The 27,283-nt window shown below is 46.0% G+C and overlaps 1 protein-coding gene across 1 annotated transcript in view; it reads left to right on the plus strand.

Annotated features, from left to right (window-relative positions):
* Window positions 1-17,905: 17,905 nt before the first annotated feature.
* LOC125350259 (Grid2 interacting protein) overlaps window positions 17,906-27,283 on the plus strand; it is a 37,107-nt gene continuing 27,729 nt past the window's right edge. The window contains exons 1-2 of the mRNA XM_048344672.1: window positions 17,906-18,334; window positions 23,498-23,652. Of these exons, the coding sequence (XP_048200629.1) occupies window positions 17,906-18,334; window positions 23,498-23,652 (584 nt within the window). The remainder of the gene's footprint in view (window positions 18,335-23,497; window positions 23,653-27,283) is intronic.

Consider the following 27,283-nt stretch of genomic DNA (forward strand, 5'->3'; position numbering starts at 1 on the left):
CTTTGAACTCAACCTTCTGAGTTGCTAGGATGGCAGGTGTAAGCCACCAAGCATCTAGCTTAAGACATCAAATTCAGATTCATAAGAAGTAAAAATGTTTGTTAAAAAAAAAAAAAAACCAAAGGGCTGGGAATATGGCCTAGTGGCAAGGGTGCTTGCCTCGTATACATGAAGCCCTGGGTTCAATTCCTCAGCACCACATATATAGAAAAAGGCCAGAAGTGGTGCTGTGGCTCAAGTGGTAGAGTGCTAGCCTTGATCAAAAAGAAGCCAGGGACACTGGAAAAACTGGGATTCCAGGGAACATTCCTGAATATAATCAAGGCAATTTATGACAAACCAACAGCAAGCATAACTCTAAATGGTGAAAAACTAAAGCCATTCCCTTTAAAATCAGGAACAAGGCAGGGATGTCCACTCTCTCCCCTGCTCTTCAACATAGTACTAGAATTCCTAGCCAGAGCAATCAGGCAAGAAGAAAATATAAAGGGGATCCAAGTAGGTAAAGATGAAGTTAAACTCTCTCTCTTCGCAGATGACATGATCCTATACCTAAAGAATCCCATAGACTCTACCCCCAAGCTACTAGAGCTGATCCAAAACTTTGGCAAAGTTGCAGGATATAAAATAAACCTTCAAAAATCAACGGCCTTTCTCTATGCTAACGACCCAAAGACCAAGGCTGATATCAGGAAAGCAACGCCCTTTGCAATAGCCCCCAAAAACATAAAATACCTAGGAATAACCTTAACCAAAGAAGTGAAAGACCTCTTTGAGGAGAACTTTAAAACCTTGAAAAACGAAATTAAGTCAGAACTAAGGAAATGGAAAAACCTCCCATGCTCCTGGATTGGGAGGATTAATATAATCAAAATGGCAATATTGCCAAGGGCTATCTACAAATTCAATGCAATACCCATTAATATCCCAACACCATTTTTTGATGAAATAGAGGAAGCAATCCAGAAATTCATATGGAATAATAAAAGACCTAGAATAGCAAAAACAATCCTAAGCAGAAAGAACAGTGCTGGAGGAATTACAATACCCAACTTCAAGTTGTATTATAAAGCTATAGTAATAAAAACAGCTTGGTATTGGCACCGGAACAGGCCTGAAGACCAATGGAACAGAATTGAAGACCCGGGAATGAACCCACAGAACTACGCCTACTTAATCTTTGATAAAGGGACTAAAACAATAGTTTGGAGAAAAGATAGCCTCTTTAACAAATTGTGCTGGAAAAACTGGCTCAACACATGCAACAAACTAAAACTAGATCCTTATATATCACCCTGCACCAAAATCAATTCCAAATGGATTAAAGACCTCGAAATCAAAACAGACACCCTGAAAACACTAAAGGAAGAAGTAGGAGAAACACTTGGGCTCCTTGGCGCAGGACGGAACTTCCTTAACAAAGACCCAGAAAGGCTACAAATTAAAGAAAGGTTGGACAAATGGGACTGCATCAAACTGCAGAGCTTCTGCACAGCAAAGGACATAGCTTGCAAGATAAACAGAAAGCCCACAGACTGGGAGAAGATCTTTACCAGCCATTCAATGGACAAAGGCCTCATATCTAAAATATATGTAGAACTAAAAAAATTAGCTTCCTCCAAAACAAAACCGCAAAGAACTAATAGCCCGCTCATCAAGTGGGCTAAAGACCTACAAAGAGACTTCTCTGATGAGGAAATGAGAATGGCCAAGAGACATATGAAAAAGTGCTCTACATCACTGGCCATAAAAGAAATGCAAATCAAAACACTGAGATTCCATCTCACCCCAGTAAGAATGTCATATATCAAGAAAACTAACAATAACAGTTGTTGGAGGGGATGTGGCCAAAAGGGAACCCTACTTCATTGTTGGTGGGAATGTAAACTGGTTCAGCCACTCTGGCAAGCAGTATGGAGATTCCTCAGAGGGCTAAATGTAGAACTCCCCTATGACCCAGCAACCCCACTTTTGGGTATTTATCCAAAAAAACCACAAACAAAATCACAGTAAAGCCACCAGCACAACAATGTTCATTGCAGCGCAATTTGTCATAGCGAGAATCTGGAACCAACCCAGATGCCCCCTGTAGATGAATAGATCAGGAAAATGTGGTACATATACACAATGGAATTTTATGCCTCTATCAGAAAGAATGACATTGCCCCATTTGTAAGGAAATGGAAGGACTTGGAAAAAATTATACTAAGTGAAGTGAGCCAGACCCAAAGAAACATGGACTCTATGGTCTCCTTTATTGGGAATAATTAGCACAGGTTTAGGCAGCAGAGGATCACAAGAGCCCAATAGCTATACCCTTATGATCACATAAGATGATGCTAAGTGAAATGAACTCCATTTTATGGAAATGATTGTTATATCACAGTTGGAACTACTTTCAACATCCCATGTGTATCTGTAGTTTCTACTATTGATGACCTTCTTGTATCACCTTCTTGTGATTGTATCTACACTATCTCTGTAATCTTATCTGAGTATATTGGAAACCGTGTATACTGGTATTAGAATTAGGAAATTGAAAGGGAATACCAAAATTGAGAGACAAAGGGTAAAATAAGAGAAACAACAACAAAAGCAATACTTGCAAAACTGTTTGGTGTAAGTGAACTGAACACCTCAGGGGGGGGAAAGGGGGAGGGGGGAGGGGGGTATGAGGGACAAGGTAACAAACAATACAAGAAATGTATCCAATGCCTAATGTATGAAATTGTAACCTCTCGGGCTGGGGATATGGCCTAGTGGCGAGAGAGCTTGCCTCGTATACATGAGGCCCTGGGTTCGATTCCCCAGCACCACATATACAGAAAACGGCCAGAAGTGGCGCTGTGGCTCAAGTGGCGGAGTGCTAGCCTTGAGCAAAAAGGAAGCCAGGGACAGTGCTCAGGCCCTGAGTCCAAGGCCCAGGACTGGCCAAAAAAAAAAGAAAAAGAAAAAGAAATTGTAACCTCTCTGTACATCAGTTTTATAACAAAAACTTTAAAAAAAAAAAACAGAAGCCAGGGACAGTGCTCAGGCCCTGAGTTCAAGCCCCAGGACTGGCAAAAAAAAAAAAAAAAGGTAGGGGCTGGGAGTGTGGCTTGGCAGTAGAGTGCTTGCCTAGCATGCATGAGGCTCTGGGTTCTATTCCTCAGGACCACATAAACAAAAACAAAAACAAAAGCAAGGTCTGGAAATATGGCCTAGTGGTAGAATGTTTGTCTCAAAAAATGAAGCCCTGGATTCGATTCCTTGGCATCATGTATATAGAAAAAGCCAGAAGTGGCACTGTGGCTCAAGTGGTAGAGTGCTAGCCTTGAGCAAAAAGAAGTCAGATACAGTGCTCAGGCCCTGAGTTCAAGCTCCAGGACTGGCAAAGAAAAAAAGCAAATAGTTCATTTTAGTGGCTTTTAAATGCCAGACAAGGCATTTTATGTGTAATTTTACTATTACTAAGGTGGTGTACAGAGGGGTTACAATTTCATAATTCAGGTAATGTTTATATTTCTCTTTTGAACAATGTCACCTCTTCCTTCATTTTCCCCAGTTTCTCCCTGAAAAAAAAATTTTAAGAAATTTGTGGCTGGAGGTGGCTCATGCCTGTAACTCTAGCTACTCAACAGCTTGAGATCTAGGGCTGGGAATATGGCTTAGTGGCAGAGTGCTCGTCTAACATGCATGAAGCCCTGGGTTCGATTCCTCAGCACCACGTAAACAGAAAAAGCTGGAAGTGGCACTGTGGCTCAAGAGGTAGAGTGATAGCATTGAGCAAAAAGAAGCTAAGGACAGTGCTCAAGTTCTGAGACCAAACCCCAGGACTGGCAAAAAAAAAATTTTTTTAAGAGTTTGAGCTATGAAGATCACCCCTCAAGTCAATCCGAGGTAGTAAAGTCTGTGACAATTTTATCTCGTTAACCACCAAAAAGTTGGAAGTGGAGGTATTTTCATGTGGTAAAGTGTTGTCTACATGCAATAAAAGCTAATGACCAGTGCCCTGAGTTCAAGCCCATACCAGCACAAAAACAAACAAACTCCTCAGTTCTGAACCTTAGTCTTACAGGCAGACTCTTATTCTAAAAAGTCTTCTGAGAATATTATTGTGCATGTAGGTTTGTGAACTCAAAATTAAACCCTCCCTGACCTTTTGGTCATTCGGCCAAGCACACATCACTAGTTCTTACTTGTTGGAGTAGATGTTATACAATCCCACTTTCCCATCATCAGTTCCAAAAGCCAAACAACTGTCCTTGTTTGGGTGCCAGCACAATGATAAGAACAGAATTTCCAAATGAAAACACACGAGACAGGAGAACATAGTGAAAAGAATTCTTAAAATACTCAAATGGAAAACTTTCTGCCTGTGAGTTCTTCAAATTTTCAATTCATTTAAAGAAGAAAAGGAGCCGGGCTCACACCTGTAATCCTAGCTCTTCAGGAGGCTGAGATCATGGTTCGAATCCAACCCGGGAAATAAACTATCTTATCTCAATTAACAAAACCCCCCACATATACCAGAATTGAACCCATGGCTCCAAGTGGTAGAGAACTAGCCTTGAGCAAAAAAAGCTCAGGTACAGTGCCCAGGCCCTGAGTTCAGGCCCCATAAGAACAACAAAGAAAAGGATTAAAAAGAAGTTTAAAGTAACTGGTAATCTCACCATTCTCAAAGAGTGAATTTTTTTTCAACCAGTTTTGCATCTCACTATACATACATTTGGGGCAACTAAACATATACTGATGCGATACTTTTTTTTAAAAAAAGTGTTTAAATGCTTAAATTATGTGTAGGATAAATAAATTGTAGCTAAGAATGAAAGATTCTGTTAATTAAAATTTAGAAAGATAAAAAATGCTCAACAATAGTTCTTCAATTTATGGGAATGGAGAATATAGTATATTATTTGTTTTTAAATCAGACATTCACTGCTTTGAAACTAAGCTATTTTATGAAAAACAAAAGTTATATTTATGTTATAACCTGAATTCTATATTTTATAAATTATATTTTTAATATATCATCACATATAAAATACCTGTAATATCTTTAGTACATGACATCATTCTAGGATGTGGCTGTATCAGAACTCACCCCCTTCCTTGCTTCCTCCCTTCCTCCCTTCCTTCCTTTTTCTTCTTTGTTTCCTTCTTTTCCTTCCCTCCTGTGCCTCCTGTCTGTCCTAGGACTCAAACTCAGGGCCTGATGCATGCTAGGTAGGCAGTCTACCAGTTGAGCTATATCCCCAGCCCTTTTGGCTTTAGTTATTTTTAGAATAGATTTTAGAGGAGCTGATAAGGCTAGTTCTCTCCCCGGTGGAGGGAGAGAAAAAGTGTTGGTCTTTAAGGATGTTTTTATAACCTAGGAAAGCTATGAGTAGGATTTTATGCTGGATGTGGGAACACGGGTGTGGGGCACCGGCTTGCAGCTTTAAGAGGCGGTTCTATCTGGCCCGCCTATTTTCGCAGCTCTGAAGCGGTGTGGCTGTTAGCCCCGCCAGCCTTCTGGGTCCAGAACCAGAAAGACGGCTCTAACCAGCCCCACCTCCCAGCCTCGGGACCACCAGTAAGCCAAGATGGCCGCTGGTGGTGAACCCGGAGGCGGTCCTGTGGGCTGTGACTTAGATTTATGCCGCCCTTAGGGAGGTCCTTCGGCTCCCCACCCTTGACAGACATCCCAGGCAGCCAATCATAGCGCCTAGCTAGGTACACTACACCCCTCCTCTTCCTGCCGCCATTTGGCCTTTATAAATGTGGTTCCCTCCTAATAAAACCGGAAACTGTGTGACATTCCCTGGGATTGTCTGAGTGTCCTTCTTGGGCTGGAAACAGGGGCCGTGAGGGTTCACTTACCTCCTCTTGGTTTGCCCGTGGGATACACTCCCCGCCTCTGCCTCTGGCCAGGAGAGCGCTGGGGGCGAAGGACCTGGGCACAGGGGATTTCATTGTGGTGGGCTAAGATTTATGGCAGCTACCTGAATAGTAGATAAGGGGGCCTGCTGTTACCATTTATGGCTGTAACTGACCAAATGGAATGTTACTTCAAGGTGAGTGGGAGGGAGCTGGTCATCAGCTGCCTGAACCAAAAGGGCTCTTTGTCAGAAATCTGTGAAAAAGGAACACACACACGTGTGTGTGCACACACGCATAAGATACATACATGTATAGGATATATGTATGTATATGTGTATATGCATATATATGTATACACATATTTGTGTATATATTTCTAATTCTTGGGATGCTGAGATCAGGATTCAGGTTTGAAGCCAGCCCAAGCAGAAAAAGTGTTAGACTAGCAAAATGGCAGAAGTGGCGGAGTGGCTGTAGTGGTAGAGTGCCTGCTTTGTGTTTAGGTGCTTCACTATCACCACCAAAAAAAAAATCTTACTGAGTGCTTCTGACTTACTCTTATAATCATAGTTTACTCAGTACCCTGAGGCCCAGACAATTTCAGGTCAAGCCAGCCTGGGCAAAAAAGTTCAAGACTCTATCTCCAATTAACCAACAAAATTCCATATGTGTGGCTCAAATGGTAAAGCACCAGTTGTAACCAAGAAAGCAGAATTCAAGCCCTGGTACCAGAAAAACAACAAAAATATTTCCCTCAGGTTGACACAGTATTTGGTTGGTGCCTGAAAATCGTGTGCTTTTGTCAATTTCTCTTTCCTCTCTGTTCCTCTAAACCTCCAAACACAAATATAACACCTGTAGTATCTAATCACCATAGAAGAAAACACTATTGAAGCCTAAAACCAGGAAAAGACTGAAAAGGACTGTATCACCTTTGATATATGGGAGGGGAGATCCTTCCTAGAGTTCCTAACCCATCCAGGGGCCCTGAAACTGGAATTGTGGCATCCGTTTTGCTTGTTTGTTTGTTACCTTTTGCAAGATCGGTTCAGGATCAACCACCTTCTACACCACAATCTCTTTGGAAATGGGATACAGGAGTCCACCGCTGCTTTTAGAGTGAGCCCATATCACAGGAAGCTGGCTTATAGTGATTTGTTGGCCAAGAGAAAATATGCAAATGAAGAAAAGAAGATGAAAAAATGAGGAGGGCTGAGAATGTGGCTTAGTGGAAGAGTTCTTGTCTAGCATGCTTGAAGCCCTGGGTTCAATTCCTCAGTACCACATAAACAGAAAAAGCCAGAAGTGGCACTGTGGATCAAGTGGTAGAGCACTAGCCTTGGAGCAAAAAGAAGCTCAGGGACAGTGCCCAGGCCCTGATTTCAAGCCCCAGGACTGGCTAAATAAATTAAATAAATAAAAAGCAGAAAAAGGGCTGCATGAATTGTGTGAATCATACCTAAAGGAAATCTAGACTGTAGAGAATACCAAAGTAGCCAAGTGATGGAGGCTCACCCCTGTAAACTAACTACTCAGGAGCCTGAGATATGAAGGTCAAGGTTCAAAGCCAACCTGGGAAGAAAAAATCCTACAAGACTTTCATCTCCAATTAACCAACAAGAAGCTAGACATAGGAGTATGAGTCAAGTGGTAGAGTTCTAGACTTGAGCAAAACAGCTGAGCAACAGTGCAAGGCCATAAGCCCAAGACCCCCACAATTATGAGTCAGAGCATGGCTCAAGTGGTGGACTATCTACCTAGCAAGCACAATTATGAATTCAAAACTCAGTACTGAAGAAAAAAAGACTTAAGTAGTAATATGAAATAGATGGAATGATGACAGCAACATATAAAAAGTCCCAAAATTTATGGATGAAAATGCCACAGTGAAAATATGGAATGCTTTAGGGATACAGACATATCTATCTAGTGGCAAGTGCCCTTTATTTCCCAGACTCAAAGGCAAATCTATTAATAAAAGTCCTTCCTGGCAACTGTCTCCTGGTGCAGATTCAAGGAAATGTGCATTCAAAGGTAAGGGAAAGAAATCTTATCCACAAAGCTGCAGTTACACCCAGTGCAAGGTCACCCAGAACGGATGCAATTCCTTACAAGGGGCAGGGTAAAGAGAGAAGAGGTCTTGGCACTACCACCTCACTAGGCCAGCAGAAAAAGAAGAGCTGGCAAAACAGGCCAAGTTCGGATGGTCAAAGATGTGAGAAAGCAAGGCAGCAATGGCCCACACCTGTAATCCTATATATACAGGGGGCTGAGATCTGAGAGACACAGTTCAAAGTCAGCTCTGGCAGAAAAGATCCCTGTGAGACTCTTTTCTACAATTAAATGGAAGTGGAGCTGGTGCTCAAGGCCATAAAGTTGAGCAAAAATAGCTCAGGGACAGCACCCAGGCCCTGAGTTCAGGCCCCACAACCAACAACAACAACAAAGGTGAGAGAATAAGGCAAGAGGGGTATCTTGAGAGCCAGAGAGAAGACACAAATCTGATCTCTTCAGAGAGCCAAAGCAAAGAGTGGTCAAGGGGGGTGGGGCCACACCCAAATTCCATGAACCATCTAGGGAGATTGGCAGGTCCTTGCTCTAGTGATGACCAGCCCACTAGATGCTGACAACTCTACTTAAAGCTAACTTCAAAATGTAACCCTTACATTCCCCAACCCTTCACTTGGTATAGGGGACTGAATCCAAGGCCTTGTGCTTGCTAGACAAGTGCTCTACAACTTGAATCATGCCCACATCCTTTAAAAAAATTCCATTTACTTTTCCAAATAGAGTCTCATGGTTTTGCACAAGCTGACATTGGACTACAATCCTGCCTCCATCTGCCAAGTAGGTGGGATTATAGCTGTGCATCACCATGTCTAGCTCACTGTGTTTCTTTAATATCAGCCTGTTTTATTCCAGGCAATATTGGGAAGGACTTGCATAGACAGACAAAGCAAGATAAAATCTTAAAGTGAATAGAAAGGGAAAGAAGAGAAAAATGTCAAGACAAAACCAGGTGTTCCATCAGAAAGCACGGTGCTAGAGTTTAACAGAGACTTCCAGACCAGCACTAATCTGTGAGATAGGTGACAAAGGAAATTTGATCATGAGAAGCTGTTGATATTGGAGTCATGTTTGTTACAGCAGCTAGCATTAATGAGGCTGACTAATACACAGCCAAGATGTTGGTGAAAGCCAGAGTGGCCCAATGCCAACCATCAAGCCTGCTCTTAAAATGCCACTGTGTCATTGATCAACCTCAGCTCAGTCATGTGGGTGGACAATCATATGATCCAATTTATTCTTCACCCTAGGCTCTCACACCTCCCATTTGGTCTGTCATCCAAGGTTAGAGGAGGTCACAGGACAGACACACACAGAGACTTTGTACAGGTGTAGATAACTGCAAGATATAAATTCCAGTTTGGACTCTGTCTCCTTGGTTCAGAATGGCTGGATCTGTTGTGTAGACTCGGCAGGGAGTGAGGGAGGGAGATGGTGGCCAACTTCAAATCAACATTGGGATTTCCTAATAAATCCCTGTCTGGTTTCACTTGCCCTCTTTCATGGAGGCCTCTTAACCCATGCCCTCAACACATCCTAAATGGAAAGTCTTTCAGCCCTGTACAGATTTAACTTCACTATGGCAGCCCTTTTCCCTGCTGGAGCCTCCATAACAAAATATCACAGACTGAGTAGCTCCAAACACAGAAACTTGTTCTCTTACAGTTTGAGGCCATAGGTCTGAGATTAACATGTCAAAATGTTCATTTCTTTTAAGGCATCTCACACAGAAGTCTTCCCCATGGTGTGTGTGTGTGTGTGTGTGTGTGTGTGTGTGTGTGTGTGTGTGTGTGTGAACTCAGACTTTCTCCTCTTATAAGAATACCATCTATCGGGCTGGGAATATGGCCTAGTGGCAAGAGTGCTTGCCTCGTATACATGAGGCCCTGGGTTCGATTCCTCAGCACCACATATACAGAAAATGGCCAGAAGTGGCACTGTGGCTCAAGTGGCAGAGTGCTAGCCTTGAGCAAAAAAGAAGCCAAGGACAGTGCTCAGGCCCTGAGTTCACGGCTTAGGACTGGCCAAAAAAAAAAAAAAAAAAAAAAAAAAGAATACCATCTGTAAGCCAGGTCACAGTGGCTCACATTTGTAATCCTAGCTTCTCAAGAGGCTGAAATCTGAGGACTGTTGAGGACTGTGGTTCAAAACCACCCCAGGAAGAAAAATCCATGAGACTCTTACCTCCAATAAACTACTCAGAAAAAGCCCAAGTGGCACTGTGGCTCAAGTGGTAGAGAGCTAGCCTTGAGCACAAAGAGGCTCAAGGATAGAGCCCAGGCCCTGAGTGCCCCACAACAAAGAAAGAAAGAAGAAAGAAAGAAAGAAAGAAAGAAAGAAAGAAAGAAAGAAAGAAAGAAGAAAGAAAGAAAGAAAGAAAGAAAGGAAGGAAGGAAGGAAGGAAGGAAGGAAGGAAGGAAGGAAGGAAGGAAGGAAGGAAGGAAGGAAATAAGGAGGAGGAGGGAGGGAGGGAGGGAGGGAGGGAGGGAGGGAGGGAGGGAAGAAGGGAGGGAGGGAAGGAGGAAGGAAAAGGAAGAAAGAAAACTAACTGGCTGTGCACAGGTGGCTCATGCCCGTAATCCTAGCTACTCAGGAGACTGAGATCTGAGGATCAAGGCCCAAAGCCAATGCAAGAAGAAAAGTTTGAGACTCCAATTAACAAGCAAAATGCATGGCTTGAGTAATAAGAGTGAGAAAGCTGAGTAAGAATGTGAGGGCCTCAGTTCAAGCCCCAGTACTAGCACAAACACAAAAACAGGATATCATCTGAAGTCCTTTCATAATCTATAGCACAGACTGTAGGAAGTACAGGAAACCCAATGAGGAAGATCATGTGAGGATTTCTTGGAATGGGGTCTTCTGGTGACTATTTGAATGTAGGGGGTGGAGTCTAGGATTTGCTGATGCTTGAATCTAAGATGTAAAATACAGGGAGAGGTCTGAGGATGCATCCAGATGAAGGAGCGCTTTCCTAACATATACAAAACTGGGTTCCATCCCTGCACCACAAGTAGAATAGAAAGAGAACAGAATCAAAAATAGAGTAGAATAGAATAGAATGAATAGAGGATAAGGTAGGAGAGGATAAGATAGAAAGAAGAGAATATGTCAAGCTGGGCGCCAGTGGTTCAGGCCTATAATCCTAGCTACTCAGGAGGCTGAGATCTGAGGATTATGGTTCAAATCCAGCCCAGACAGGGAAAGTCTGTGAGCCTCTTAACTCCACTAAACTACTCAGAAAAGCCCAAAGTGGTAATGTGGCTCAAGTGGCAGAGTGCTAATCTTTAGCACAAATATGCTCAGGGACAGTGCCCAGGCCCTGAGTTCAATTCCCAGGACCAGCAAAATATATACATATATATTTAATCATGACAAGAATGCCAACTTTCTACAGTGTCCCCCCTCTATCAGTTGGTGAGAAGATGGAATGTGCAGGATGGGGACGGTAATGTGAGCAGGCATGAAGCAATGCCATCTCCTCTGCCATAAATAGAAAGAGCACAGGATTCAGAGTCCACTTGAAGGCTGATAGGCAGCTGGGCTCAATCTTCAGTGCCACAGAAATAAATGAGATAAAGACCTATATGTGTGAGAAAAATAAAGCATATGAATAAGTATCCAAAGGAGCAGGTTAGGGGTGAGGTGACTTTTGCCCCATGGAGCTGTGGCACCCTGCCCTTCCTCTTGGCATGACATGTGTTCTTGTTCACCATTTTCACTCTCTTAAGCTTGCCCCTCCTTCTGGGTTTTTTGGAAGTTCCACCCAATAGCATGACTGAGTCCATTTTTGCCATGGGTGGATCAATTTACATTGTTAGCCCTTCCACTGCTGGAGGGTTAGGATTGGGATTGAAAGCTCCAACCCTATGATCATCTAGCTGGTTACCCTGGCAACAAGCCCCCACCCCCTGCAGCTCCCAAAGAACCCACCAAGAGTCAGAGTCAGCTCCTGAGGATAAAAGATGCTCCTATAACCCAGAAAATTCCAAGTGGGTTAGGAGCTGTCTCTATCCCTCAGGAAATTTACACAGGTCTTGTGTCAGAATCCAGGATTGAGACCAACGTGTGTGGGTTCATGCCAGTACTGGGACTTGAATTTAAGGCCTGGACCCTGTCCTTTAGCATTCTCACTCAAGTCTGGCACTCTACAATTTGAGTCACAACTCCATTTCTGGCTTTGATGGTTAATTGGAGATAAGAAACTCAGGGTTGTCCAAAAAGAAATGTACTCTTTACCTGATTTATGTAACTTTAACTCCTTCTGTACATCTTTAAAATAACAATTTAACAACTGAAAAGCAAAAAGAATGTGAAGTCTTGAGTTCAAGCCTCAGTACTGGCTCAACAAAAAGAAAAAGAAAAAAAAAGTATCAGAAACATTCCTGCCTTGGTTGGCTGCAAACTGTTATCATCAGATCTCAACATATATTTCATATTATTTTACAGCAGCAGATCAAATACTACTTCATAGCAAGATGTGGTTTATAACCCCAGCACTTAGAGGCTTCAGTAGAAGGGTCAAGAATTTGAGGCCAGCCTGAACTACACAGTGAAATTTTGTTTCAAAAGCAAAAAAGGAGGGGCTGGGGATATGGCCTAGTGGCAAAAGTGCTTGCCTCGTATACATGAGGCCCTGGGTTCAATTCCCCAGCACCACATATATAGAAAATGGCCAGAAGTGGCACTGTGGCTCAAGTGGCAGAGTGCTAGCCTTGAGCAAAAAGAAGCCAGGGACAGTACTCAGGCCCTGAGTCCAAGCTCAGGACTAGCCAAAAAAAAAAAAAAAAAAGCAAAAAAGGGCCAGATGCCAGTTGTTCATGCCTGTAATCATAGCTACTCAGGAGGCTAGAGGCTGAGATCTGAGAATTGTGGTTTGAAGCCAGCACAGGCAGCAAAGTCTGTGTGACTCTCTTATCTCCAATTAACTACCAAGAAAGGGTAGAGTATGTGGCTAGTGGTCGAGTGCTTACCTAGCATGCATGAAACCCTGGGTTCGATTCCTCACTACCACATAAACAGAAAAAGCCGGAAGTGGTGCTGTGGCTCAAGTAGTAGAGTGCTAACATTGAGCAAAAAAGCATCAGGGACAGTGTCCAGGCTCTGAGTTCAAGGCCCAGGAAAGCCAGAAGTGGAGTGGTGGTTCAAATTGTAGAACACTAGCATTGAGCATAAAAGCTCAGGACAGTGCCCAGGACAGTGCCCAGGCTCTGAGTTCAAGCCCCAGGACAGCACGTGTATGCACATGTGTGTGCATGTGCATGTGTGTGCACTGCACACACCAAAAAAAAAAAAAAAAAAAGGAAAAAAATACTCCGTCAGCTGCTAAAGGATTCATGTGACCCTGGATCAGTCCCTTACTCCCTCCAAAGCTTCATCTCAAAATGAGGACAAACAAATCTGAGTTTGTTGAAATAGTTGTGACAATTAAATAAGAAATGTATGAAAACTGATACAAGACTGAGGTCCAGCTCAACCCTTACTTTCCCTATCCTCTTGGGCTACAGATTTAGAAATTTCTCCCTCAAGGAATTCACATTTTACAGAAAATCAAATTTGGCTGGGTGCAGTGGTACATGCCTGTAATCACAGCTACTTAGGAAGTATCTAACAGGAACAGATATGTAAATATGCTCACAAATGTAGTTTTAGCTCAGTAAGTAACTAGGGTGCTTTCAGATACACATTTTAAAAGGCAGGGTTTTGTTGTTGCTGCTGCTATTTTGCCTTTTCTTCCTCACTGTCCTATCTCTCTGCCTCCCATCTCATTCTTCGTGTAAAGGACTTGAAGAGTGTCTTCAGAGCTCCAGGAAAGGTCACCATGCTTTTTTCCCTATCTTACTGAACAGAAGCATGGAGGGACATTCAAGACAGCAAGGAATGCAACCCTAGAGACTAACACCAGCACATTAGAAACTAAGACCGCCCAAGGCCACTAACTGTCTGGCCCAGAGTCATGCCTTAGCCGGTGGGTCCAGAAGCTCATGCTCATGGAATTGCCTAGAACCACTCACACACACTAGGACTGTGCTTGCTTCTCAGAGAGCTGCAAAAGCAGTCCTCCTTTTTGTCTGGAAAAATGAATAAGCCTTTATTTCCTGTTCTCCAAAACCCTGATTGCATAATTTGTAAATTAGCCCTGAGTTCAGGGGACTGAATTTCCAGTAACAGCTGGGCTGGATGTAGGAGGATAAAGGTCCCAGGCTGGCCTGAACAAAAACATTAGACCCTACCTAAAAACCAAAATTCTTATGGGGTAGCTCACACCTGTAAACCTAGCTACTCAGAAGGCTGAGATCTGAGGACTGCCGTCCCAAGCCAATCAGGGGAGAAAATTCCATGAGACTCTTATCTCTAATTAACTAGTGAGGAAAAAAAAAAACTGAAAATGGCTGGGAGCTGGTGGCTCACTCTTGTAATCCTAGCTACTCAGGAGGCTGAGGTCTGAGGATTGAGGTTTGAGTGGGAAGAAAGGGCTTATATAAACAACTCAGAAAAGCCCGAAGTGGAGCTGTGGCTCAAGTGGTAGAGAGCTAACCTTGAGCAAAAAGAGGCACAGGGATAGCGCTCAGGCCCTGAATTCAAGCCCCAGTCTTGGCATACATACAAACATGTGCACATACATGCACACACACACACACACACACACACACACACACACACATACACACATAGATTCAGACAGTACAGTGTTCCCACTCTATCTGGATCCAATTTTCCCAGTTATGGTCATCTTACATTACCATGGTACATTTGTCACAAATAATGAGCCAACATGGATCCTTTTTTTGGCCAGTCTTGGGGCTTGAACTCAGGGTCTGGGCACTGTCCCTGAGCCTTTCTGTGCTCAAGGCTAGCACTCTATCACTTGAGCCACCTCCACTTCCAGCCTTTTCTGTGTATGTGGTGCTGAGGAATCAAACCCAGGGCTTAATACATGCTAGGCAAGCACTCTACCACTAAGCCACATTCCCAGTTCCCATCTATTTTTTTATTTTTATTTTATTTTATTTGCCATGGTGGGGCTTGAACTTAGGGCCTGGATGCTATCCTTGAACTTTTTTGCTCAGGGCTCATGTTCTACCACTGGAGCCACAACTCCACTTCCAGTTTTATGGTGGTTAATTGGAGATAAGAGTCTCAGGGATTTTCCTGCCTGAGCTGGCTTCAAACCACGATCCTCAGATCTCAGCCTCCTGAGTAGCTAGGATAACAGGTGTGAGCCACAGGCACCCAGCTTGATCTATTATTATTTACTACTTTAGAGTCTGTTCCTATTTGTATACAAAATGTCCCCAAAGGCTCCTATGTTTTCTGAAGGCCCCGTTGGTGGCTACTGCTGAAAGGAAGTTGGATCACAAGGGTGTAAACTCATCAATGAATTTCATCAATGGATTAACCAACCCAGTGGTAAGTTCATCACTGAATAGAGTATTGGGAGGCAGGGCCTGATTAGAGGAAGTTGGTCACTGGTCCAGTTGAACCAACAGCCACTGCCACCCTGAAGTAGCCCTAAGGAGCCCTCTCCACACACCTGCCAACCCCCTGAGCCTCATGGATGGAAAAGCCCCAGTAAGTCTCCACTTCCTTCCTGGAGATGGCTGCTTGCCCCCTAGGACCATGCAGTAGGGGCCAGCCAGCCTGGGTCTTGGCCAAGCTGCCCAGCATCCTGCTGGTCTACCTGGTAACAAGGGCCTTCTCAGGTTACTCGGAGGATCACTTTGCCTTAGAAACTCCAGCTGTCCCCGTGAGTGCATCAGTAACTGATGCCAGAGCCCTGAGCAGCAGAGAGTCCACAAAAAGCAAGTGTCCCCCCGGCATTCCTAGAGCGCTGTGCTTTGTCATTTGTGGCCACAACAATTATCAGCGTTGAAGGTGAGCAAATGCTGGGAGTGGGTCTACTACCCCATAATTTGGAATGGGGTCTCTAAGATGCCTCCACTCATGTCCTGAGATAACCTAATCAGCCTCGAGCTGGTGCAGGAGGAGAGAACGGCTGGTGCAGGAGAAGAGAACAGCCATTCTCTGGGCTCTGAGTAAATAGAAGAGCTTGGGTCCATCTGCAGGGTTGGGAGACACATCAAAGAGTATAACCTGGTTCAGAAGCCCCGGGAAACTGCAGCCTCTTAAGTGCCCTGGGGACTCCTAGGATGGTTGTAGAGGTTTTAAGGATGTGTGTTCTGGCCTTTGCCACCCAGTGTAGGTGTGTTGGTCAGAATAGGTGTGCATTTGCAGGGGAAGTATGGGCCTCAGGCTCAGCAGCCACTCACCCTTTCTTTGTGGGACCTGCTGAACTGAGGATTGAGTGGTGTTCTTCGGGACTGGCTCTACCATTCCTCAGAGGGGTGACCTCCTATCTTGAGATGCACTCTACTGTCTGGAACTAGAGAGATTTGTAAAGCTTCTTCCTGGGTAACAAATGAGCATCAGGCTTCTTCATGTTGGACTGTGAAGGGTATTCTAACAGATATATAAATATGAAAATATATGTAAATTTGAACAGATATGTAAATAAGAAGAGGGATGAAGGTGCAGGGAACAGTAAGGAAAGGGCTGTGAAAAGTGGGTTTACCACAGAAACCAAACAGTAAAACAACCCCTTGGGAAAAGGTGTAACCTCATTGGCTAAAACACCAATGAAGACCTTTAGGAAGGGACATCTGCCTTTGACTTACCAAGAAAAGAACTGTCTTAAAATAATAAAAGTTCAGGGTGGGGCATGGCAATACATATCTGTAATCCCAGCTATTGGAAGGGTTGCACAGTTGCACTGACACCCAGTCTGAAAAATAATCAAAGGAAAAGGGCAGATGTGGCTCAAGTGCCAGGCTCCAAGTGTAAACCCCAATACTATAAAAAGTAAAGTCCAATGCTAAGGAAAATATGAGTTGCAGGGCTTAGCTCTACCTCCATCCTAGTGGAGGTCCTGGGCCTATCCACCTCTCCCATGTGGTCCTCTTATCGCCCTCAACGCATCCCCTGGCCAGTAGGGATTAACTGCGGGAGTCAAGGCCACGTGCAGCCTAGGTCAGCCTGTGGTCGGGAGAATGTCCTGCCCCCTCCCCATATTTCCCAAGGAAGACACAGGGGCGTGGACTTCTCAGAGAACCCTCAAGGAGTGTTCTTGTTTAATAAGGGGGAGGGCAAATACACTTATACCAGCAGTGATGCGGGAAGGAGAGGGACTGGCCAGGTGGCAACGATAGGCTAATGAGCGTGTCCATCATGGTGATGTCACGAACTTCCCGTAGAGGGGAGACCTCTTGGCTCCGCCGCCAATGTCTCAGCCCCGCCACCATGAGACACGTGCTGTCCTCTGAGAGGCGGGGCTGCTTTGGCTTCTCTTCCGGCAGAACATGGAAGGAGATGGGAGTGGCTAGAGCCACCCCAGGTCTTAAAGGCATAGCCGTCCCCTACAATGAGTGATGTCTTCAGAAACCCTTGTCTTGGTCACTGGTGACCAGGGGGCACTGAGGCGCAGTTCCAGTTCTCCTCTGCCCCTCCCATCCTATTTTTGGAGACAAGGTCTCACTAGTAGATTTGGCTGGCCTCAAATTCACGATCCTCCTGCCTCAGCCCCCCCACCCCCAATACTGAGATTACAGACAGGAACCACCATTCCAGGGGTCCTCCGCTCACCCCTTTCTAAGGACCACACACTCCAATCTCTTAGCCCCCTTAACCGTTGCCTCTGTGAGGTTAAGAGCCCTGGGAGTCCACCAGACACTGCCCATTCTGCCTTCCCCCCTCTAATCACATTCTTCTGAGCTGTGGCCTCACCATTCTTCCACCTGGATTTAGAGTCAGACAGGTAGGACTCAAACCAAACAGGCTGCTGAATGGGGAAGGAGAAAAGCATTGATGGACGGACAGACAGAAGGAGGAGACAGGGGGAAATAGAGGCCCAGATCAGCACGTGTCCTGGGCCTCCCGGACAAGATCCCAAGAAATCCCCATTCTTTCCCATTCCAGTCACACTGCCGCTGTTACGGCTGCCATGGAGGCCACCAACCAGGGCTGGCCCGAGGACTTCGGCTTCCGGCTGGGCGGCTCTGGCCCCTGCTTCGTCCTGGAGGTGGCCGAGGGGAGCAGCGCACACGCCGGGGGGCTACGGCCCGGCGACCAGATCCTGGAGGTGGAGGGGCTGGCCGTGGGGGACCTGAGCCGCGAGCGCCTGGTGCACCTGGCACGGCGTTGTCCCCGGGTGCCACCCAGCCTGGGCGTGCTCCCAGGTCCCGAGGGCGGCACCGCGGCCCTGCCCGCAGCCTTGAGGGCCGCGCGCCCGGGCCGCGTCCTTGCCCTGGGCCGCGAGCTGCTGCGCCTGGCGGGTCGCCAGCGCCCCGACGCAGTGCACCGAGAGCGCAGGCACAAAGCCCAGGAGTTCAGCCGCAAGGTGCAGCGCGAGGGGTGTGGTCGGTGGGTGCGAGTGGGCTGCATGCAGGGCTGATTGGTGGATGGGTGATGCGAGGGGTGGGACTTGTCAGTAAGTGGGCGGTGCTCGTGGGCGGGGCTAAGACTGAGCCCATTCCTAGAGACAGATTGTAATCGAATGAGGCTCGAGCTTCAGGATCCTGTACCTAATTTTCTAATTTCTGTTCATCTGCTTGAAGGGGATTGTTTTATTTCCCCCTCTTTTTTGTGCCTGTCCTGGGCTTGAACTCAGGACCTGGGCGCTGTCCCTGAGCTTTTTTGTTCAAGGCTATCACTCTACCACATATGTCTCCACCTCTGCCATTTTGGTAGTCAATGGAGGATAAGAGTCTCGTGGTCTTTCTTGCCTGTCCTGGCTTTGAACCTTGATCCTCAAATCTCAGTGCACAACTATGACCAGGCTATTTTCATTACCAGACTTGTCCTCCACAGACGGGGAACTGTCCAGTCCTGTCCTTATCAGGGCCTGGCCTAGAAATCCTGTTTGAATTCAGTTATTGGAGAAAATATCACCTAGTCCACTGCTTAAATACCAGATCTCCAGCCTCCTCCAATGTCCAAGTTTGGTATACTCCTTACTCCTTCTGAAATGACGCTTTAGGAGCTTCTCCATGCTATGACTTGGGATGGCCCCCTCTCAGCCTACACTCCTGAGAACACACTCTGAGATAAATTCAACGTGTACACAGGATTCACTTGTAGTTTCCCTGCATCACCAATATTCAACTCCTCCAAAGTTATGGTTTTTGCAGAATGGAGTTGCTGCCTCACTCTTAGTCTTAATGTGTAGTTTAGGGGTAGAGAGCAACTGATTAGGCTGTGCCAAGTCCATAGACTCCATTCTCAGTGCTGAAAAACACAAAAATTAGTGACTTTCTTCCTATACCCAGAATAGGTTCTGCTGCTACAAACAAACCAACATCTCAGTGCCTTTTCACTTATAGTTATCTTTCACCTACATAAAATCTTCTGGAAGTCCAGGCCACATCCTAAAGCCACTGATGTCCAGGTGAGATCTGAGCATTTCCTCATCTTAATAGGAAAACCTCCAGGTTCCCCAAAAAGGAACAAGAAGTGGATGAGGGAAATTTTGCTTCAGGATTTATGACATCACTTCTAATCAATGCTCATTGGTCAGAACTAGTCACACTGCTCTTCCCAGAGGTTGCTGGAAAATATAGCTTTTTGTGTTTCCATAAAGAGCTAGAAATATTGTTAATAATTAACAATGTCTGCTACCATCCCAGATGACCTGAAGTGTTGGAAGGAGGCATGTTTATCCCCCCAACAGGGCATGATGGATAGGCAAACCTAAGCAGGAAGCAGGACTAGCTAAGGAGAAAACTTTGAGTATATAGGTTAGCTAGGATCTATTTCCTGGCAACAAGGAGTTGGAAGTGGTAGGTTATGAGTCATCAAACACTCCTAAAAAGGTGAATGAATCCTAATAAAAGAGCATCTGGAAAATGAAGAGCCTCTGAAAGGCCCCTACTGACTTTCAGTAACCAGCTTCCCACTGGGTTTTCCCAGCATTCTGCCTGCCCCAGTTTTTCCTCCTTGAAGTAGCTGATATTTAATAGAACATCCATTAGCATCCTGTGATAGTGCCACATGCTTGGATGTAGGTTGAGAACATCTAGGTAATAACAGACACTGAAACCACACTGTGGCAAGGTCCCCAGGAGGGAGAACTATTTTTTCTTCTTTCTTACATAAAGCATCTTTGTAGCTAGCCATGTTCTCCTTTGAATGGAGGCTGCTGCGTTTGGTCTCAAATTATCAGCCCTCTCTGTAGCATAAGGAGTGGGTGCCTGGTGTTGCAGCCCACCCAACCCACTGAAAGAACAACAGAGGTCAGCAGGAGACCTGCAGGAAATGCAATGCAATTGCACCCTTTGGGTCAGTTCTAGGTTCATGCACTAAGGGCCTACTGTGTGCCAGGGGTTGGATAGGAGTCAAACAGTGAGGCATCCATGATGGTGTACAGTCATAGTGAGAATGTACTAGCATTTAGACAAGCATAAAAAGTGACCTTGGCCTGGAATCCTTCAAAGCCTCCTGAAAGTGCCTATTCAAGCCTATCTGAAAAGCTGGCTGTGCATATTCCCCTGGTGAAACTATCTAGAAAGCAGATGGACAGTTCTGAAGCTCAGGACTGAGCTCAGGCCAAAGATCAAGATGTAAGACACAGTCAGGGAACCTTGGACAGAGCAGAGTTATGCAGCAGGCAAGCCAGCAGGCAGACTATACCAGTTAAGGGAAATAGAACATGTAGACAACTCTGGACTGGAAAAGGGAAGAGGATGATCAGGTTGTGGGGTCAAGGAGAAATTATTGCTTTGTTTTAAATTTTATTTTGCCAGTCCTGGGGCTTGAACTCCTTGAGCTTCTTTTGCTCAAGGCTAGCACTCTACTACTTGAGCCATAGCACCACTTCTGGCTTTTTCTATATATGGTAGTCCTGAGGAATCGAACCCAGGGCTTCTTGTATGCAAGGCAAGCACTCTCCCACTAGGCCACATCCCCACCCTGGGGAGAGGGGGGTGGAATTATTGCTTTATTTAATTTAGTTTATAAGAGACTAGAACATTTACATAATTGGAGAGGAAGGAGACCGGAGAGATTAGAAACTTAGAAGTTCCTCATGCACTTAGAAGTAATTGATTGTAGCCTAATGATGTTTAGGACAGGAGAAACAGCCATGAATAAGACAAGCAAGGGACCTGGGTATAGTGGGGCATAACTGTAGTGCCAGAGCTAGGGAAGCTGAGGCAAGAAAACTGTGAGCTCTAGGCCAGATTAAATTATAAAGTGAGAATATCTAAAAAAAATAAATTCAGGCAATCTGAGCAAGTGGCTCAGTGGTACAGTGCTTGCCTAGCATGCATGAAGCCCTGGGTTCGATTCCTCAGTACCACATAAACAGAAAAGGGCAGAACTGGTGCTGAGGCTCAAGTGGCAGAATGCTGGCTTTGAGCAAAAGAAGCTCAGGGACAGTGCCCGGGCCCTGAGTTCAAGTCCCAGGACTGGCAAAAAAAAAATCAAGCACATATCTATAATCCCAGCTACTCAGGAGGTGGAGATAGGAAAATCATAGTCCAAGAGTGACCCAAGAAAAAAGCATAAGAACCTATTTGAAAAACAACTCAAAGCAAAAAGAGGTGAGAGAATGGCTCAAGTGGTAGAGGACCAACTTCCAAGTGGTCTACTCCCCAGTGTGACACACACACACACACACACACACACACACACCAACAAGGAGCCTGGTCTCTTACAACTAACACAACAATCAACAAATCAACTATCAGCAAGTGGACAAACTGATAAATAAGAGATTCTACATAATGACCATAAGGGAATAACACAGTACAGGAGAAAGTGAAAGAGGCCACTTTGACAGGGTAGTCAGGAAAGGCTCCCTGATGAGGTGAGTTTATTTAGATCTGGGGAGCCAAGGAGAAGCGGGTGGCTAAAGGATAGAGGTTTGAAGCTAACTCAAGCAAAACATGTGGAAGAGTCCATCTCAATGGTTGGATGTGGTAGTATCATCTCTGTTATCTTTGAGATGTATAGATGCACAAATAGTAGTATCACAGTCCAGGTTGGCCCAACTATGTTTTTTAAAATGAGACCAGGTGCTGGTGGCTCAAACTTGTAATCCTAGATACTCAGGAAGTTGAGATCTGAGGATTGTGGTGGTGCAAAGCCAGTCTGGGCAGGTAAGTCTATGAGACTCCTTATCTCCAATTAACCACAAAAAGCCAGAAATGGAGCTGTGGCTCAAAATGGTAGAGAGCTAGCCTTGTGTACAAAAGCTCAGGGACAGCTTGGGGACCATGAGTTCAAGCTCCGGGACTGGCAAAACAAACAAAACAAAACAAAAACCTTATCTCAAAAATAACCAAAATGCAAAAAGGACTGATGAGGTAGCTCAAGAGGTAGAGTACCTGCTCAGCAAATGGAAGGCACTGAGTTCAAACCCTAGTAATGCAAATGAAAAATAAATAAACAAAAATAGAACCTGACTCCCTGACAGGCCAGAAAGGAATTTGTAGGAACTTATTCTGAGTTCACAGAATCAGTGCTGAAGACTCAGACTAAGCATGACTAGCAGGCACCAATAGATCACATCTGTAATCCTAGCTACTCTGAAGGCTGAGATCTGAGGATCTAAGTTCAAGGCCAGACTCGGAAGAAAAGTTTGTGGGATTCCAAATAACCAGCAAAAATCTAGAAATAGAGCTGTGGCTCAAGTGGCAGAGCACAGCCTTGAGCACAAAAAAGCTAAGGGAGAGTGTCCAGGCCTTAAGTTCAAGCCCCAGTACCAGCGTGCATGCCCACACATGCATGCACACACATACACAAACACAGCGACATTCCAGAAATGTGTGCATCTGCAGGTTCATGGTTGATGGCCACAGAGTGCTCTGAACAGATATACATGGAAAAAGGAAGCAAAAGCCTGGAGGGAGAGCTGAGAGAGTCAAAATTCAAGACTGGACCATGTGCTCCACAGCCAGGATGCACTCTGTGGGACCTCACACAGTGCTGTGGAACCAAGCATAGCATTATAATAATAGTAACTAGCAATTAGTACCTGGCACATGTGTAATCTCTTGTATTGATTCATTTGATCTTCCCTCTCCCACTCTCTTCCTCTTTTTCCCCTCTGCTTTCCTTCCTTCTTCCTTCCCTTCTTCCTTCCTCCCTTCCTTCTCTCCTATCTCCTTTCTTTCTTTTCTTTCTTCTTTCCTTCCAACATGTAACCTAGGCTGGTCTAGAATCATAATGTTCCTGCTACAGCTTCCAGAATGCTGGGACTACAGGAGTACACCACCACATCCAGCCTTCCTTTGACCCTTCGTATTTTTTATTAGAATAGCCATACCTGGATTTGGACCCTGATTCCATAACCTCACAAGCTAGATGGATATTGTGCACTGGCCCCCCTGTAAATGGCTTTCCTGCAAGTCTTCACTTCTGTCAACTCTTGCTTGGACTTAAAAAGGAAAAAAGCATAGAGGGGTGGCCATGAGTTTGGAAATTAAGTCCTATGGGCAAAGTGCTACCCTTGTTAGTTACCCTATGGAGATAAACTGAGGAACAGTGGGGGAAATTGGTAAGTCTGTATGGTTTTGCCTTGGATCCCTCCTTGCAGGTGGATGAAATCTTGGGGGACCAGCCAGTTGCCAAGGAGCAGGTGTTCACCGCTCTAAAACAGTTTGCAACTGAACAGCAGGTGGATGAACTGGTGTGGGCTCTTGCCCTGGCGCTGCCCAGAGAGGCATGGGGGCCACTCCTGGACAACCTCAGGTACTTCTGATGGGGCCAAGAATAGGCAGACACTGGGTGGGTGTCACACTAGACTGGCCTCCCTCCCTCCCACCCATCATCAGCTCAGAGCACTCCACCAGCTTAGGGAGACCACCGAGGGTCTGTAGCCTGGAAAGCCCACTAGAGAAGGCAGCTGTTGGTGTTACCAGATGCCAGGGCCTCGTCTTACATGATGGTGACCAGTGCTGGGCAGTGACCTCAGAGAGGACACTTGTGATGTCATGTCACCCACTTGATACCAACATGATACCAAAATACTCCTGGATTGTTTTATATTTATGGCAGTACTAGGTTTTGTAGGCTGGCATTCTTAACCACTTGAGTCATGCCTCTAGCTCTGATTTTTGCTTATTATTTTGAAGATGGAATCTAGTGAGCTTTCTGCCTGAGCTGGCCTCACACTTTGACCCTCCAGATCTCAGCCTCCTGAGTAGATAGGATTACAGGTGTGAGCCACTGGCGCTTGGCTCTGGGTTCTTTACTAAGAGGAACCAGTGGCACAATGTGAAAATAGGAAGCTTAGGTGGTGGGGATCATGACATTCACCCTTGTACAGCAGGCAGCTGTTATTCTATGTCCTTTTGGTGCCTTTATTATATTTTTATTTATTTTTGGCAGTACTGGTTTGAACTCAGAGCCTCATTTTTGCTGGAAAGATGCTCTACTAGTTGAGCCACATAGAGGGGGAACTTTTAAAATTTTATTTTAATTATTTTTCCAAATAAGAATCTCCGTTTTTTTTTTCTTGGGCAGGCATGGAACCTCAATCTCCCTATCTCTTCCTCTCAAGTAATTAGGATTTAAAGCATGATCCACTTGTGGGGGACAGGTGGCCCATACCTGTAATCCTAGCTACTTAGGAGGCTGAGATTTGAGGATCTCCAATAAAACTACCCAGAAGAAGCTGGGAATGGAACTGTGGTTCAAGTAGTAGAGCACTAGCCTTGAGCCAAAGAAGCTCAGGGACAGTGCCCAGGCCCAGGGTTCAAGCCCCAGGACCAGCAAAAACAAATGAACAAAATAAAATAAGAGCGTGAGCCACCATGCTCTTTGATGATGGTGAAAGACATGTGCTAAAGAGCTTCGTGGCCCTAGCTGGACACTGGGTCACTGAGTTCCCTCTGTGCCACACGACTAACCCCGTTTCACAGAGGCAGACAAACTCAGAGAGGTTCAGAGGCTGCCCAGAAACCACACAGCCTATTAGTGGCCATCACATAACTTAGAACCAGTTCAGCTCTGCCTTCGACTCACCATTAAGTCTGCTAGTCAGAAAGGAAAAAGAAAAGAAAAAAGATACTGATGGAAAAAAAAAAAAGATACTGATGGGTTCTCACCTGGGGTGACCTGAGGTGACCCCAAAAATCACCCCAGCCCACCTTTCATTCCTTGTGGGCTTCACTGCTTGGCCAACTTCCCACCCAACAGGCTCTCTCTGAGCCTTGTGAGCCTTGTTCTGCCTGGGTCTTGCCAGGCTTTCTCCCAACCCCACCCCCACCTCACAGCCCCCCCAAACACCGTCAGAGCGTGAGCGTCCCGCCCCGCCCCCTCCCCTCGCTGCCAGTCACCCCGCAGCCTGCCCCTCCCTCTGGGCCTGGCCAATGTCAGGGCCGGGGCTGGCCCCCCTCCCCCACCCGCCGGAGCCAAGCACCGGAGGCCACCGACACGAGCGACATGAGCTGCCTAGGGTGAGTAAGGGGAAAGGAAATGAAAACTAATAATACTGATAATAAAAAGTTATGTCTAGAGCTGAATTTGGCCCCGAGATGGTGCCCAGCGCCGAGGGCTAGCTGGGGAGGGGACAGATGGGCACCCCCTCCCCCCCCCACGCCCTGCCGGGGCTGGCCCTGGGAGGTTGCCGGCGGCCCAGCTGTCCCTCGGGGAACTTGGCCGCCACACTCAGCTTGGAGTCCCTCCCAGGCCCCCTCGAGTCCCCTCCGCACTGCCTGGCGGCTGTCCCCACGCCTCTCCAGGCTGCTGTCTTGTCCCCAGGCGATGGACATCGGTCAGGAAGGGAGAAAGGAGTAGGGGGCTCGATTCAGATCCCGGGCACCTGGGGATGCCCCATACCCGCAGCATGCCCAGGGTGCAGCCCCTGAGCAAGGAAGAGCAGCTGTGTTGTCAGCGGGTGTCAAGTGTGACAGGAAAATTAGGGGAGGCTGTTAGAGGAAGGGGTGGTGCAGAGGGTGAGGCTGGCAGCCAGGGGCTTCAGCCACCGCCCCCCAACATCACAACCCTCCCCCCACTTCCTAACATCCCCCTCCACTTCCCAGACTGGCTGGTTGCCAGTGGCACCGCTGCCCATGCAAGCCAGAGATACAATTACAGGATCTTCAGGAAGGGCTCAGAGGGGATACAGAAGGGCTATTGCCACAGCTAACAGTGATTCTCAGGTCCAAGTACCAGCTGATGAGCAGCCCGCAGCCCATGGCTAAGACACCCACCCCATCCTCTCCTGGGAATCCCCACAGGCTCCCGTTCTCTCCCCAGGCAGCAGGTGTCAGCACGGTAGCTCAGACAGTGAGGGTCATTGATCCTGTGAAGAGGCATAGACAGTCCCCAAGGAAAGTTCATCAAAGCTGGGCCCCTAGCCACAGAGGACAAGGGTAGAGTCAGTGGCACACAGAACCCAGCTGTGCCAGCATAGGATGAAGGGGAGGTGAACTATTGCTGAGGCTGGAAGATCCCACATGGAGGAGAGACAGGTTTAAATGAAAGGTTAACACAGCAAAAGGGGAAATCGATGGTGAAGTACATGTTAAAGCTCTACACAAGGCTGGAATTGTGGCTTAGTGGTAGAGTGCTTGCCTGGCATGCATGAAACCCTGGGTTCAATTCCTCAGTAATACATAAACAGAAAAAGCCAGAAGTGGCCCTGTGGCTCAAGTGGTAGAGCTCTAGCCTTGAGCATAGAGAGGCTCAGGGACAGAGCCCAGCTCCCCTCCCCCCCCCCCCCGCCCCCAGTTCAAGGTCCAGGACCCACCAAAAAAAAAAAAAAAGCAACTCTACACAAACCAATGGAGTAGCACACATCTATATACACATCTATATCTATAATTCCAGCATTCAGGAGGCAGAGACAGGAGGATTAAGAGTTCCAGGTCAAACTGGGCTACATAGTGAGACCTGTCTCAAAAAAGTCCAGCTTATTCTCATTGGTTAGAACTCAAGCACTAGGTCTGTTTGGTCCTTGGGTACCTGCTAGGACATCCCAGATGCCTGTACTTCTAGCTACTTAGAAAGCTGAGATCTGAGGATCATGATTCAAAACCAGTCTGGCAGGAAAGTCCGTTACACTCTTTTTTTTTTTTTTTTGCCAGTCCTGGGCCTTGGACTCAGGGCTTGAGCACTGTCTCTGGCTTCTTTATGCTCAAGGCTAGCACTGTGCCACTTGAGCCACAACGCCACTTCTGGCCATTTTCTATATATGTGGTGCTGGGGCATCGAACCAAGAGCTTCATGTATATGAGGCAAGCACTCTTACCACTAGGCTATATTCCCAGCCACAGTCTGTGACACTCTTATCTCCAATTAACTACCAAAAAGATAGAAGTGGAGCTGTGGCCCAAGTGGTAGAGCACTAGCCTTGAGCAAAAAAGCTAAGAGATGG

The sequence above is a fragment of the Perognathus longimembris genome, chromosome 1, assembly GCF_023159225.1.
Source record: "Perognathus longimembris pacificus isolate PPM17 chromosome 1, ASM2315922v1, whole genome shotgun sequence".
In the NCBI taxonomy this organism is placed as follows: Eukaryota; Metazoa; Chordata; class Mammalia; order Rodentia; family Heteromyidae; genus Perognathus; species Perognathus longimembris.